The sequence below is a fragment of the Typopeltis vanoorti genome, chromosome 21 (assembly GCF_054136105.1).
Source record: "Typopeltis vanoorti isolate ZY-2024b chromosome 21, IOZ_Tvanoo_1.0, whole genome shotgun sequence".
In the NCBI taxonomy this organism is placed as follows: domain Eukaryota; kingdom Metazoa; phylum Arthropoda; class Arachnida; order Uropygi; family Thelyphonidae; genus Typopeltis; species Typopeltis vanoorti.
In genome coordinates, this window is record NC_143569.1 from 42,959,169 (window position 1) to 42,974,230 (window position 15,062).

Genomic DNA, 15,062 nt, shown 5'->3' on the forward strand with positions numbered 1-15,062 from the left:
GCTGCAGTTTCTATATACTAATGCGAGAAGTATCAGGAGTTTTTGGCATTAGTTAGTGCAACCTCAGCAAAAGTTATAGGCATTAGTGAAACTTGGCTGGCAGCAGATGATGTAGTTACAGGGATTGAATGTGAAGGGCTTAGTATTTTCAGGGAAGATAGAGAAGATAAGTTGGGGGGAGGTGCTGCTGATGATAGCAGATGAATTGCAGCCAAAAAGAATAGGAGACAGGCGGGAGGGTGGCTGTTCATTTGAAGTAATACTTCCCACATGCAGTGAGAGTGATACCCTCAATAACATACCAGTCTCACTATAGAGGGGGCCTGGATCCTCCTCCATTTGAGGATGCAGCAGTAAAATGGTTTTACAGGCTGGTTGCTGGTTAGTACATGGGACTGAACCAAGTAAGGAATTTGGAGGCTTCCCGATTAAGTTGAGACCAGTGTGATACAATCTCTTCATTTATTGGAGGCCTGAATTGGATTGAAGTTGCATGTTTAGTCTCTACAGTAGAGTTTTTGGACCAGGTGGGAAAAAAATATATAAAATCAATAAAAATTAGAAAATCCTTAACCCACCCACAGTACTAATGTACTATAGGTTTACAAATAAATTTTTCATGGATGGGAGCCACCTGAGAAAATAATAATAATAAAATAGGAAATATTCAGTTCAGCCTTTTATGCAGCTAATGTTATACTCCTAAATAAACTCAGTATAACTGTTGAACAAATATGGTATGGAAAATCAACTACAAAAAAAAAAAAAAAAAAAAAAAAAAAAAAAAAAAAAAAATATAGATTAAATAAACTTTAATTTATACTTTCCGATATTTCGGCGAACGTCATGTTGCCATCTTCTTGGGAACTTACTACAAAGACACGTGCACACAAGTACTAATAACAGCAAATGAGACTGAAGCTAGGAAGCTAGCATTTTCCTAAAGTCCTGATGGTGCCCCCTGGCGGGCTATATTGGTAGTTCTTGGCCTTTGGGCTGAAGGTCTTCTGATAAAAGTTTCCCAAATTTGGGGCAGCCTCATGCATCCAAATTTGGGGCAGTCTCATGCATCCAAATTTGTTGAGGTTTGGCATGTTCCTAAGGGCCGAGGCTGATTCCATGAATAGTCTTTCATACTTGAACTTGCTGCGGTGTATTACTGTGGCTTTCTTCCATCTTATTCTGTGGCGAGTATCCAGAGCTCAATATTAGCTTACAATGAACTCAGGCTATTTCGTTTGGCAGGAAAAATTCTACAAACAGATAGAGGGGACAGCCATGGGTTCACCACTTTCCCCACCCTTGGCCAACTTCTTCATGGAGATGTTTGAAGAGAAAGCCTTAAACTCAGCCCCACAAAAACCTACTATATGGCTTCGCTATGTTGATGATGTTTTCGCTATTTGGCCACATGGCCCTGATTCACTCCTCTCCTTCCTAACACACTTAAACAACCAACATCCTAGAATCAAGTTCACCCTGGAAAAAGAGGAAAACAATAACCTCCCCTTCCTAGACACACTAGTCACCCGCCAACCTGATGGAACCTTGGTTTTCTCAGTTTATAGAAAACCCACCCATACAGGCAGATACATTCACCAACAATCCCATCCCCCCCCCCTCACAACAATATGGAGTTATTAAGACATTATTCAACAGGGCAAAAATAATCAGTTCTAATGATCAAGCCCTAACCACTGAACTAAATCACATCCGTGATTCTTTCTCAGCCAATGGCTACCCCCTCCAAAAAATCCAAAAAATACTTAACCCAGTTATCCACAACCCACCACCCCCTCCCCTTCACAAAAAAGATTACTCTAAATCCATCACCATTCCCTACATCCGAGGCACCTCGGAAAAAATCAATAAAATCTTAAAAAAACATGACTTGACCACTTGTTACAGACCACATAGAAAACTGACATCCCTTATCCGCTCCACCAAAGACCAACCACTTCCCCTAGACCTACCTGGTGTATACCAGGTCCCTTGCAACTGTAAACTGTCCTACTTTGGCCAAACAGGCAGGACAGCAAATATCAGAATCTCAGAACACAAGGAGTACATCCGATTTCACCAGTACAGCCACTCTGGGCTTGCAGACCACGCTCTGGATACTCGCCACAGAATAAGATGGAAGAAAGCCACAGTAATATACCGCAGCAAGTTCAAGTATGAAAGACTATTCATGGAATCAGCCTCGGCCCTTAGGAACATGCCAAATCTCAACAAATTTGGATGCATGAGACTGCCCCAAATTTGGGAAATTTTTATCAGAACTTCAGCCCAAAGGCCAAGAACTACCAATATAGCCCGCCAGGGGGGCACCATCAGGACTTTAGGAAAACGCTAGCTTCCTAGCTTCAGTCTCATTTGCTGTTATTAGTACTTGTGTGCACGTGTCTTTGTAGTAAGTTCCCAAGAAGATGGCAACGTGACTTTCGCCGAAATATCGGAAAGTATAAATTAAAGTTTATTTAATCTATATTTCTAGTATACGCTGTCAATTCCTTAAATATTAGTTATCATGTTTAACCAGCGTATAAGCCTCTCAACAAGAATAAAGAAAGGAAAGAAAAGAAAAGAAAAAGCAAAATATGTTTTAAATAAAATCGAAACATGAATCACATCAACTGCATTTTTAAATAAATTATAATACCAGATTAAACTCATGTAAAATAATATATTTTTTTTATTAGTTTAATTTTTGTCTAGGTATCAAAGGCATCTTCAGTACATGTAAAAAGCTAATCAAACAATAGCTGACAATTCAAAAAGGCACACACCTAAGTAGCTAACACTAACATAAGATAACAAAAAAGATAATTAAATTTCCTAAGTTATTAAAAATAAATATATATATGTATATATATATACATACACTGGAGGTAAAGGGCATTATGTCCAATTTTTTATGAAACTGAGTTTTAGGTATATTTTAATGTTTTGTTTCACACTCTTTTCAGTTGTGCAAAGCACTATCTCCTGTGTGTAATAATAAGCAGATTAGCCAGTTGAAAAGAGCACTATGTGCCATCATGGTATTGAGATAAAGAGCACTAAGTGGACAAGCAGCCATTTACTTTGGATGCATAAAAAAATGGACATAGTGTCCTTTACCTTTGGTGTACAGATATATATATATATATATATATATATATATATATATATATACACACACACACACAATTAAATAAAAGAAAGATAAGCTGATTTAAAAAGTACTATCTCCCACAAAGGGGTTAGACATAGACCATCGGATCAGTTTAAGTTAGGAAAGTGAAGTAAAGTTTAACATGTTTCTTTATAAACAGATCCAATGTAACAGATGACATCAAATAGAATAATATTAAAAATGAAGATATCAGAAAGGAACTTGGCATTGCTATATTCAAGAATGCGTGAGCAAAGCTAATCAAAGGCAGCATGGTCACTTAAAACAGAATGAGAGATAAAAGGTAAGAGAAACAGATGAATGATGATGGGATAGCAGAAAAAAAGATTCTGAGGAAGACCCAAAACGAGGTGAACTGAAGCAATTAACTATACATTAAAAGAGTGAAATGTAAGATCTAACAATATTGGAGACCTGGCAAATAACATTAATTTGAGAAGAAAATGATTGACAAGAAGAAAATGATTAACCAAGCTAGTAATAATGCAAACTTAATCATGTTGTGCTATCATAATGTTCTGTGCAACCCTTGACGGCAATCAGGAATTAATGATTACACTGATGATGATGATATAAAGTGTGAGCCAATAATCAGTTCCATGAAGAGTACAATCAACAAACTAACATTGTGATAATGGCTGGTGAGAAAAGAGAAAAGTATGTAACAAGTCCATAACCAAATCTGTCAAGAAAAACTCCAGGAGTTGTTTTGATATGTGGTGAATATAATAAGGCATGTTGTGGAAAGAGAATATTGATGGAAATGGTAAAAAGGTAATATGTAGAGGTATAACTGAAGCATTAAGTGAACAGTTCATCAAAGAATGAAGAATTAAGTAAACTCCATGTTAATGAGGCAGAGGATTTAATGACATATTGCTACATAATTTAAATAACAAATAAGCAATAGACTTTGCAATAAGACAGTTCCTCATCCCACAAAAGAGTGGGAGGAGGATAAAAAGTTTAACTCTCAAAGGGAAGTAATAAAAGTGAGGATTCAAATTACAGGTCAGTGTATGTATCTTCAAGTATGAAAGTGATACTTGAAGAAAGAGATTGGCGAGGGATAGAATTCAGTACTAGAGAGCATAGTAAAATTCTCTATAAAGATCAACATGAGCTTATTAAAAGTATATAGTATTTTAGAAATTTAAAGCTTATTACAGTGAGACAGATGTTTTGGACAAAGAGAATGAACATATAGTAGTATATCTAGAATTTCCAAATACCTATGACAGACTTACCTCATAAAAAAACTGGTATTTAAAACTAGGGAAAATGGAGATGAACAACAGATTCATCTGTTGGATCAGAGATTGGATGTCTTGTAGAAATCAGCAAGATGTGCATATAAGAAGCAAGATCCCAGAAGAGGCAAGACTAGTGTATGCCACAGGGATCTGTTTTATGCTTTTATTATTTAACTTGTGCTAATGATACTGGGAGAGGCTTAAATGAATATCTACAGTTGTTTTCAGATGATGCATAGTTTGGAAAAGTTATTAGAAGCAAAACTGATGACATAGCCCTTCATGATTTGAATAGATTGCAATCGATTTTGTGAATTGTAAGGTGTCAAAATTTGAAAACAAGGATTGCAATCTGTTTAAATCATGAAGGGCTATGTCATCAGTTTTTGCTTATAATAACTCTCCCAAACTATGCATCATCTGAAAACAACTGTAGATATTCATTTAAGCCTCTCCCAATAGCAATTTGGTGGAACAGATTGAAAACTATTAAGGAGATAAGAGACCTCGAGGATGATGGTAGACAAGGACCTGAAATTTAAGGGCCACACTGTGAGAACTCTCAGAAGATCACAATGGATTTTGCCAATGAAGAAGAGAATAGTGACATAAAAATAAAAAGGTTATAGTTATTCAAGGTCTTAGTCAGACAATTTGCACTACTGTGCACATCGTTACCTGTTTTTTTCAAGGAGATAAGAGACGTTTGATGGATCCAGAGAAAAGTGAATACTATAGTGTCCAGTCTCTGAAATATAGGGTATGAGAATAGGCTGAGGGAATAGATCTGCATGGCTTGGCAGACAAGAGGAAGAGTGATATAAGAGAGACTTCTAAGTTTGTGAGGGGTTTATGCTGGATTAATGTAGAGGAGATGTTTTATAGAGTAGGAGGAGGCAAGGGCATAACAATATTAATCCTGAAAAGTTATATGAAAGGGGAGTGAGGAGGTTTTTTGATGGAGAGTGCTATGTGAGTGAAATGAATTACCTGAGAGTTTAGACATAGTAAATGTAAACAAGTGGTTGTTTAACAAGCATTGCATTTTGATAGTAAGGATCTCCCATGATGTGTCTTGACTCCATGGAGGTCTGGTAATAATATTAAGGGAAAATTAAAGAAACAGCAACTCACTGATAGTCAATAACCCATAATGGACAAGCCAAGTGCCCAATAATATTATTCCTTAACCAAGAAATTTTTTTGCAAATCCAACAAAGGAATAAGGAATCGCAGGTCAAGATTTTGATTTCTTCTATAATGAGATACATTATATTGTATTACCTAAAATATATCCATTTAGTATACTTTCACAGATATAAAGAGATGTATTACACAATTGGCTAATAGTTGTTTACATTACAACAAAGAAACTAAGGTAATGGATGTAAGTGTATCACATCTATAAATTCTGCGTTCTCTGGGAAATTTGCATATTATACAGGATGTTAAATCATAAACCAGGTGATCTCCATTTGAGAGATTACAATATGACTGTGATGTGATTAACAAAACTACAAATGATTTGTAGTTTTGTTAATAAGAAAAAGAAATAGCTATAAAGAAATATTACCATCATGCTGGACTGTGAACTTTATATCATCATATCTTTGACAACCATCATCTGGAAAAAAAAAATATATTTCTGTTATAAGTGATATTAGTTTCCTATATATATTATATCTCTGACAATCATCATCTGGGGGGAGGGGGGGAATAAATGGAAATATTTCTGTTATAAATGACATTGGAGCCCCCTAGTATTATATAATACTGATGTCATTCTAGTGGTATTTTATGTTGTTATTATTATATCAATGACAATGTTATTTAAGAAACAGATTTAATCACCAAAATAACCATGCAAAAAAAATATATCAAAAATATAAGTTTCATATCCATGTTATTACAATAATAGCCAATTGTTATATTAACATCATGGGCACTTCACATTGACGTATAAACATGTCAAGGCCTGAACAGTGGCTAAAACTGCGCACCATTTTGCATAAAAGATATTAGAATATAAAATTTCTATAACTGCTTTCATTATACATTGTTTAATAGTCCAGCCAAGTCAGAAAAAGGATTCAACTTTCAGATGGAGACATTAGTGTATAAGCAGAGTTCCTAGTTCAGTATCATTAACAAAATGTTTATACTATGGAGAGCATAGACTGAATGCTAGGTATCAAATGCATTGAAAGTGATGGAATGATATGAGAATCTTTGGCAATCAACATAGTGGATTGCTGCAGTGATGCAGACACTGACAAGTAAACAAACAAAAGACTGCAAATATGTTGCCTCAACAGATGAGTAACTTAATCTTCAACAATAAGAAAACTAAATCTGAAAAGCAAGGATGGGGATATTCTGTTGAATAACTATAGACTGAAGTCACAGGATGATAAGAATTAAACATTCACACAGCAATCAATGATCTGGTTAGCTGAAGTGCACAGCATCTCTGATTGCCAACCAGTGGAAGGTTGTTGGTTCAAATCCTGCTGTAATGTAGATGTTTGTGAACATATTTAGGCAATAGATTGATTTTCATCACCCACTGTGAGACCACTGCTATGCTTACTGGATGTATTAATTAGCATGATAAAGTATCATGTTTGTCCTCTGAGAGAGCAAATGTTTTTGAAATATTTAACCACTGGCAGTTGATATACATTCTCAATTACATTTTATGAGATCATCACCAAATACAACTCTCCAAAATACTTTGTATTGCTTCCATCACATAATACTTAAAGTAGTTATTCGGCATCTCTCAAGTATGATCACTTAACAAATAGTGGCAGTTGATACCCTATTCACAATTATGTTTTCTGAAGCTATAGTCAAATCCAACTCTCTAAAGTCTTGCATGTCTTCCATCACATAATGCTGAAGGTAGTTATCATGTAGGAATTCTAAACATTCACTCTGCTTCCATACCCTCTTTTCAATCCCTATTTCCATAACTAAATGGAAAGGAAAAAGTATAAGAGACCATCCGAGGAAGTTGCAAATTGAGGGGATGAGTAGGAAGATGAGATGTGGGTTTTTGGAGGATAACTGGGTAATGGAATTCATTTCCTGATAGGATGGTAAATGCACAGAAGGTGAAGAGGTTTAAAAGCAGTGGTACAATAGATTTTGTATCTAAGATGGGCTTCCCATGATGAGTCTTGTGACTCCATGAAGGTCCTTAATAGTAAAAGTAACAATAGTAAATAAAACCTTCCATCAAGAAGCATGATTTGGCCATTGTCCTTTACATTCCCAGGACTTACAACATCAATACCTTATTATGTTTATTATTAAGTTCACATCAAACAGCATCAATATTAACACACACACACACACACACACACACACACACACACACACACACACACACACACACACACACACACACACTAACATTATTCTCCTGCACCCCGAGTGGACATAATTCCTGCATCATTAGCAACAGTGCCTCTTCTTTTGTTATTCTTCATTCACATCCTCCTGGAAGATTGTATATCCCTATACATACAAATAATCTTTGAGCAAATTGACTCAATGAATGCCACTAGAGTCATCACTTTCATTTCCAATATTTCTTACTTCAGTATACAAACACAATAGACCAAATGAACATCCACAAATTATGCTCATGTCATCATTCTCTTGTGTACCACAAAAGTCCAACTGGTCAATTCACTTCATCATACCTATATACTTACTCAATTACAACTAACCCTTCTCTGTTGGAGGCTATCTTACCTAAATTATCTTTCTCTTAACTCTAGTGGCTACACTCTTTATTTGACTCTGAATCTGTTCTCATTTCTCTACTCCTTTGATTCATTCACTCTATAACTAGGCCTTATCACAATCACTTTTTCATCCTTGTACTCACCTTACTCCTGTCCTGCAATCTGACTCTAATCTCTCTCTCTCTAGATGTTTATTAGACATCCACATTAGATACAGTATATGTTTTAAATAATGGTTTCACAAATATAAGAGAAAACAAAATAGAATTTAGTACTCCTAATATATTTTGCTCAGTATGTCATGAGCTTCATTCAGGGAGAAAGCAGAAGAATTAGTATTAGTAATAACGTTTAAAACTAAATTCTATTTAAAACTTTCTCTCTCTCTCTCATGCACATATGTATGACAGCTGCTCCAAATGTCTAATGCCAAATCCATTCAAATGCAGTTAATGTCATTTAAAGTATTCCACTGCTGTGTTCTCTCTCTCTCTCTCTCTTTTGCACAAGCACATATGTACAGAGAATAGTTTCAAATGTCCAATGCCATATCCATAAATCCATTCAAATACAGCCCATCTCTTCAAAACTGATTCCAGCTGTTCTTCAATTTCACTCTGTACATATATAAACTGCACATTTTGTCTCATGTAGCTCAGCTGTCATACTGTTTATTATGCTCTGCTCTATTCTCAATTATCATACTTAGACCTGGCAAGAATAATCTACACCAGTGTTTCCCAACCTTTTTGATGTTGTGGACCCCTGTAGAGAATGTTAATTCACCGCGGCCCTCATAAAATCCAAAATGGAAATGTTTTATATTTTACATATCATAAAGATGAAGTAATAAATTACAATTTTACAACACTAAATGTGTCATTTATGACAAGGCAATACTGTTATAAATGGAGATATTCGGAAGAATATGAACATATCAATTAGGCCAGGTGTGAACAACATGATAAGATAAAGTTTAATGAAATAAACTATCCTGCAGACCCCCCTTTGAATTACTCGCAGATCCTCAGGAAGTCTGAAGACCACAGTTTGGGAAACACTGATCCACACTGTTATTCTTCACCTGTTACATCTTCCTCAGATACTTTTCAACATTTTTTTTTTTTGGCTATCTTCCAAATCGCATCTATTCACAAGCATTGCTGATACTTTAATACCCTTTCATTCCTTTCACTGTACACCTAAATTATTCACCTCATAAGCATGTCTTAAGTATCCTTTTTCCTACTGCATCTGCAACAATGCAATCTTCATACAAAGTTATTTTAACATTTCATGCCTCCTTCTCCCCCCCCCTTTCCCCTCAGAAAAATGTTTTTTCAATCATTGAATTTCATCCGTTAGATGCTTATTTTCATGCACCAACTGTCATATAAGTTCTTCAACACTGCATTTAATGCCCCATTCCCCCTTTGCTCATCATTCTCAGCACACCATTCTTTTCCTTTATCTCTCCCTCTCTTGAATATCTATTCTATCATTGTCCTTCTCACATATATATATATATATATATATATATATATGTATTATTATTATTAACATTTAACCTCCATGGAGTCAGAGACTCATTGTGGGAGGTACTCACTGTTGCATACAATGCTCATCCAACTGTGTATTAAACTGATTCAATGTGTCCACATCCACAACATGCTCAGGCAATGCATTCCACTCACCACCACCCTCCATGCAAAGAACCTGCTTCTTACTCCTTTGCTCACACCATCCTTATATAGTTTCCAGCAATGGCTTCTTGTTCTACTCCCCCCTCTCCCATTTTATGAAAAATCTCTTCCATGTTTACCTGATAACAACCCCTGACCAGCTTATATGTTCTCAATCATATCTCCCCCCCTCCTCCTCCTATTCACGAGGCTCTGCAACTTACATTCTCTTAATCTGTGCTCATACACCACATTCCAAAGACCACTGACTACCTTTCTGAATCTTCTCTGCACCCTTTCCAACATCTCCTCATCACCATGAAAAACCTTGTGACCAAATCTGTGCACAATAATCCATATGAGGCCTGATCAAGGCCTTATACAATGAAATCATAACCTTTCTATTTCTGCATGTCAGGGTTCTCCGCATCATTGCTATTATTCGATGTGATGTCTTCACAACTTGTGCAATGTGGCTCCTGAATTTTAGGTCCTTGTCTACCATCACTCCTAGATCTCTCATCTCTTCTACTTCTGCTAAAGTTTCCCCACCAAGTGCATACTTTGCATCCCATCATTGCTTACCAAATCTCAAAACCTTATACTTGGCAACATTGAACTGAGTTCCACTTACCTGCCCATTCATGCAATCTATTCAAGTCTTCTTGTAAGGCATTAACATCAGCCTGACTGTGCATTGCTCTCCCCAGTTTTGCATCATCTGCAAACAGCTGGATATCACTAGTTAAACCCAACCCAATATCATTAACATACAAATGGAACAACAATGGCCCCAAAACTGACCCCTGCGGCACACCACTGGTGACCTTTCTCTTTTGAGATACAGCACCCCCCCCCATATACAACTTTCTGATACCTATCTGACAGCCAGTCACTGATCCAACGCAGAAGTCTATTATCCAATCCCATCTGTTTCAATTTATTTAAGAGCTTGTCATGTGGCAGTCTATCAAAAGCCTTTGCAAAATCCAAGTACCCACTGTATATGCATCTCCCTTGTCCAAGGTATTTATCACCTTGTTATAGTACATAAGTAAGTAAGTTAGTGAAACATGATCTCCTCTTAACAAACCCATGCTGATAACTACAGAGAATACTGCTGTTATCAACCCATTTCTGTATTCTACTTCTCACCAATCTCTCCAGCACCTTCACCACAACTCCAGATATACAGACTGGCCTATAATTTGAAGCTACAGGCTTATCACCGCCTTTATGCAATGGAACAATTTTACCCTCCTTCCACTCCACTGGAACCTGTGCTGTTGCAAAACTCTTATTAAACAGGCATGCTACTGCCAGTTCCCTGGAACATTCCCTTAAGATGCATGGTGATATGTCATTAAATCCTATCACCTTATTAACATCAAGGTTATTTATTTCCTCAAATACCTCCTGCTCACCCACAATTAAGCTATCCTCTCTTATGTCCTCTACACTTAAGTTCCTCATGATTCCATCCTGATTACCCTGATAAGGATGAAACAGCCTTATAAATTGATCACTGAATACCTCAACAATGTCTTCTGCAGCAGTTACAATTCTACCACTTTCATCCCTTAACTTCATCTTTCCATGATCATTCTTCCTTCTACTTGCCAAACATCTAAAAAACTCTCTAGGGTTTTTCTTAGCTTGCTTTTGCCAATTTCTGCTCATACTCTACTTTTGTTTTCTTACTGAGTCACTCTCCTGGCTTGTTTTTTATATTCTTCATGTGACTGATTACCATTATTCAACTTGTACTTCCTCCAAAGTACTTTCTTTTTCCAGATTTCATGCTTAAGCTCCACATTCATCCATTTTACACCTGCCTTATTCAGCCTTTTGGCCTTTGGGATACATTCGTACATCGATGCTGTTATGTATTTCTTTGTAAGTTCCCATGCAGCATTTATTTCCTTATCGCTCAACTCCTCGTTCCATGTTATAGCTCGAAGCTGTCTCCTAAGCTTGTCATAATCACCAGCCATATAATTCCACATATATCCTTTCCTTGCAAAAGTCTGCATATGACTAGCCACAACACAGGTGATTACTTCATAATCACTTTCACCAACTGGAGGAAAATGTGAAACCCTCTCTAACAATTACATTCTCTGATGAAATGATGAGATCTAGAACTCTTGATCCTTGTGTGCCTTTCTTTACATGCTGCCTGAAATAGTTATTATTATTATTGTTATTCAGGCCTCCATGGAGTTAAAAGACTCATCATGGGAAGTCCTTCTTAGGAAACACAAGTTTATCAAGACTCATTGTGGGAGATCCCTCCTAGGAAACACAGTCTATCATACCACTCCTTAAACTCGTTAACCATTCTCCCTCTCACCACTCTATCAGGCAATGCATTCCATGGTTCAACAACTCTCCAAGCAAAGAAACCACTCCTCGCCCTCTTGCTCACAGCTTCCTTTCGTAACTTCCAGGGATGGCCCCTTGTCATCAATCCTTCCCGCTGTTCAACCAAGCAAAAGAATTTATCTCTCAAGAATGCGAGAAATTCATTTTCCTTATTCCCAAATGCTATCTCTTCATAAATACATATATATATATATATATACACGAGGGCTGTTCAATAAGTAATAAGACTAATTTTACTGGTGCGAAACCACTCATCACAATATTAATTTCTGTGGAATAAAGAAATGTTGCTGTCTGTATTAACAAAAGAAGTTGATAGATGCCATATACGGGCTGATGTGCCAGAGTGTCATGTGACTAAACGCAAGCTTGTTTCGGTTACGGCGTGCCTACGAGCCGTCGCGACCAGTCATCGAAATGGAAGCATCCTTGGAACAGCGTTATGCGATTAAATTTTGTGTGCGTTTGCAAAAATCGGCATTAGACACTTTTAACATGATACGCGAAGCTTTCCACAATGAAGCAATGTCGAGGGCAAGTGTTTTTCGCTGGCATAAAACTTTTAAGGAAGGAAGGCAAAATGTGAAAGATCTTGAATGTGGGGGGAAGACCTTCAACGTTCATCACAGAGACAACGATCAACACAGCAGCGATTATCATCAAGGAGGATCGCAGAATTACAGTACGCCAGCTGCATGTTGTCCTGAATATTTCTGTGGGAAGTGTTCACTCAATCACGGCTGAACATTTGGGACTGATTTTGTTTGTGCCCGATGGATTCCCAAACTCTTGACACCGGAGCAAATGCAGTATCGAGTGGATGTGTGCACAGAATGGAAAGAAAGACTGGAACAAGAAGGCGACAACTTCTTAAAATGCATCATTACAGTAGATGAAGCTTGGTTGTATCATTATGACCCTACAATGAAACAACAAAGCAGTGAATGGAAGCATCCATCTTCGCCTACCCCCAAGAAAGCAAAAACTGTAAAATCGGCTGGTAAGGTTATGACCATAATGTTTTTTGACTATGAAGGCATTGTTTACCAACATGCTGTAGAACCCAGGAATACTGTAAACGGCTCATACTATGCGGATGTTTTACAGACAATGGTACAGCACGTTAAAAGGAAGCGTCCATTGCTGAAGAATGGCTTCTTATTGCACCACGATAATGCAAGGCCACATATTGCTGGTTGTGTAGTGGACATTTTGCAAAAGAACAACATAGATATCCTACCACACCCTCCATACACTCCTGATCTTGCACCGTGCGATTTCTGGCTGTTTCCTCAGCTCAACAAACCACTATGAGGCCGCCATTTCAAAAACAACAAAGCATGTGTAAAAGCTGCAGAGGTGGTTTTGAAAGAACTCTCAAAAACCGGACTTTCACGTGTTTAAGAAGTGGACGCAACATTGGGACAAATGCATCGTGTCTCACAGTAGTTACTTCGAAAAAGACCATGTAAATGATGATGATTAAAGGTAATCTGTTTTCTGTATAAATATAGTCTTATAACTTATTGAACAGCCTTCATGTATGTATATATATATATATATATATATATATATACACACACACCTTATTCCTCTTATTCTTTCCTTTCTTACATTCCAATTCCAAAAGTTTTTGGCATTTTTCAATGTGTGCACTCAGCTGTTTTTGTGGCAGATTCACTAAGAGAAATTCAGTGTGAAATTTGATCATCAACCTTTTTTTATACTTTTTATACTGCTGACTTCCAGAAGCCATTCTGAGCAATCTGTTATTACTAATAATAGGCACTATAAAAAGGTAGAACTCAAACTAGTAATACAGTTATATAAACAACTGCTAAACCAATCTTAGATCTAAATGCTTTGGTTTCCTGCAATGGTAAAAGATATTATTACTTGGATATCTTCATGAAGTCTTAGGACTCCATGGATATGTTCATATAATAATCGCTCTTTTTGCTGTATGAGAGTATAACTTTTGGCAATGAAGTTTCCTTAGTTTGCACTACTTAAAAGACAAAGATCTTTCCATTTTCCCATAGATAATTTGCATTCTATAGATGTATTCTATACTTACCCCAATTATCTATGCAGGAACTAACTGATGCATTCATAGCTTTCTGCTGTTTAGTTAGAAATAAGAATTAATGGAACACAGTTGGATAGAGTATTTCTGACTAATAAGTGAATTTTTTTTTTCTTTTCACTAATGTCCAAAGCATGGTCACTACTTGTTAAATTTTATGAGTATTGAAAAATTAAGCAAAAGATTCCATATATTATATGGAATCTTTTAGTTTATATTTTAGTTTTATTTACAAAAAATACATAATTCTGAATATGAACTACATCCATATTCAAGGTTTCTAACAGCTTTCTTAAGAACAGTTTGAAACATCAGAAGTCCTTAATTTAAAGCACTAATAAAAGATTGTATCTTTTAAGTAATGCAATTTATGCTGAAAGTTTTGTAGTTTTATATGCTATCCATCACTCTTGACACTTTTAAAGCTTTAAAGCACAAATGATATAAGTAACTTTCATTATACACACTTTTGTTATCTGTGTTTATGCATATGCACAAATTTCAGTACATAAGACTACTGCTGTTTACTAACCAAGGTTAGAAGCATTAAAACAAATGAAAAATGGAAAATGTCCTAGTGAAGACCTAATTCACATAGAATTAATTAAGTGGGGAGGAAAGAACATAATTCACCACTTCACAAACTTACGAAATCTATCACCAGAAGAGGAAAGATATCAGAAAACTGGAAAAATGTTACTCTGATACTGTTATTTAAAAAAA

The 15,062-nt window shown here is 36.4% G+C and overlaps 1 protein-coding gene across 1 annotated transcript in view; it reads right to left on the bottom strand.

The window, feature by feature from the left end:
- The window catches only part of LOC150094791 (uncharacterized), a 210,410-nt gene that overhangs the window by 14,207 nt on the left and 181,141 nt on the right, over positions 1 to 15,062 (bottom strand). The window contains exon 12 of the mRNA XM_090411345.1: positions 6,005 to 6,055. Coding sequence (XP_090267471.1) covers positions 6,005 to 6,055 — 51 coding nt within the window. The remainder of the gene's footprint in view (positions 1 to 6,004; positions 6,056 to 15,062) is intronic.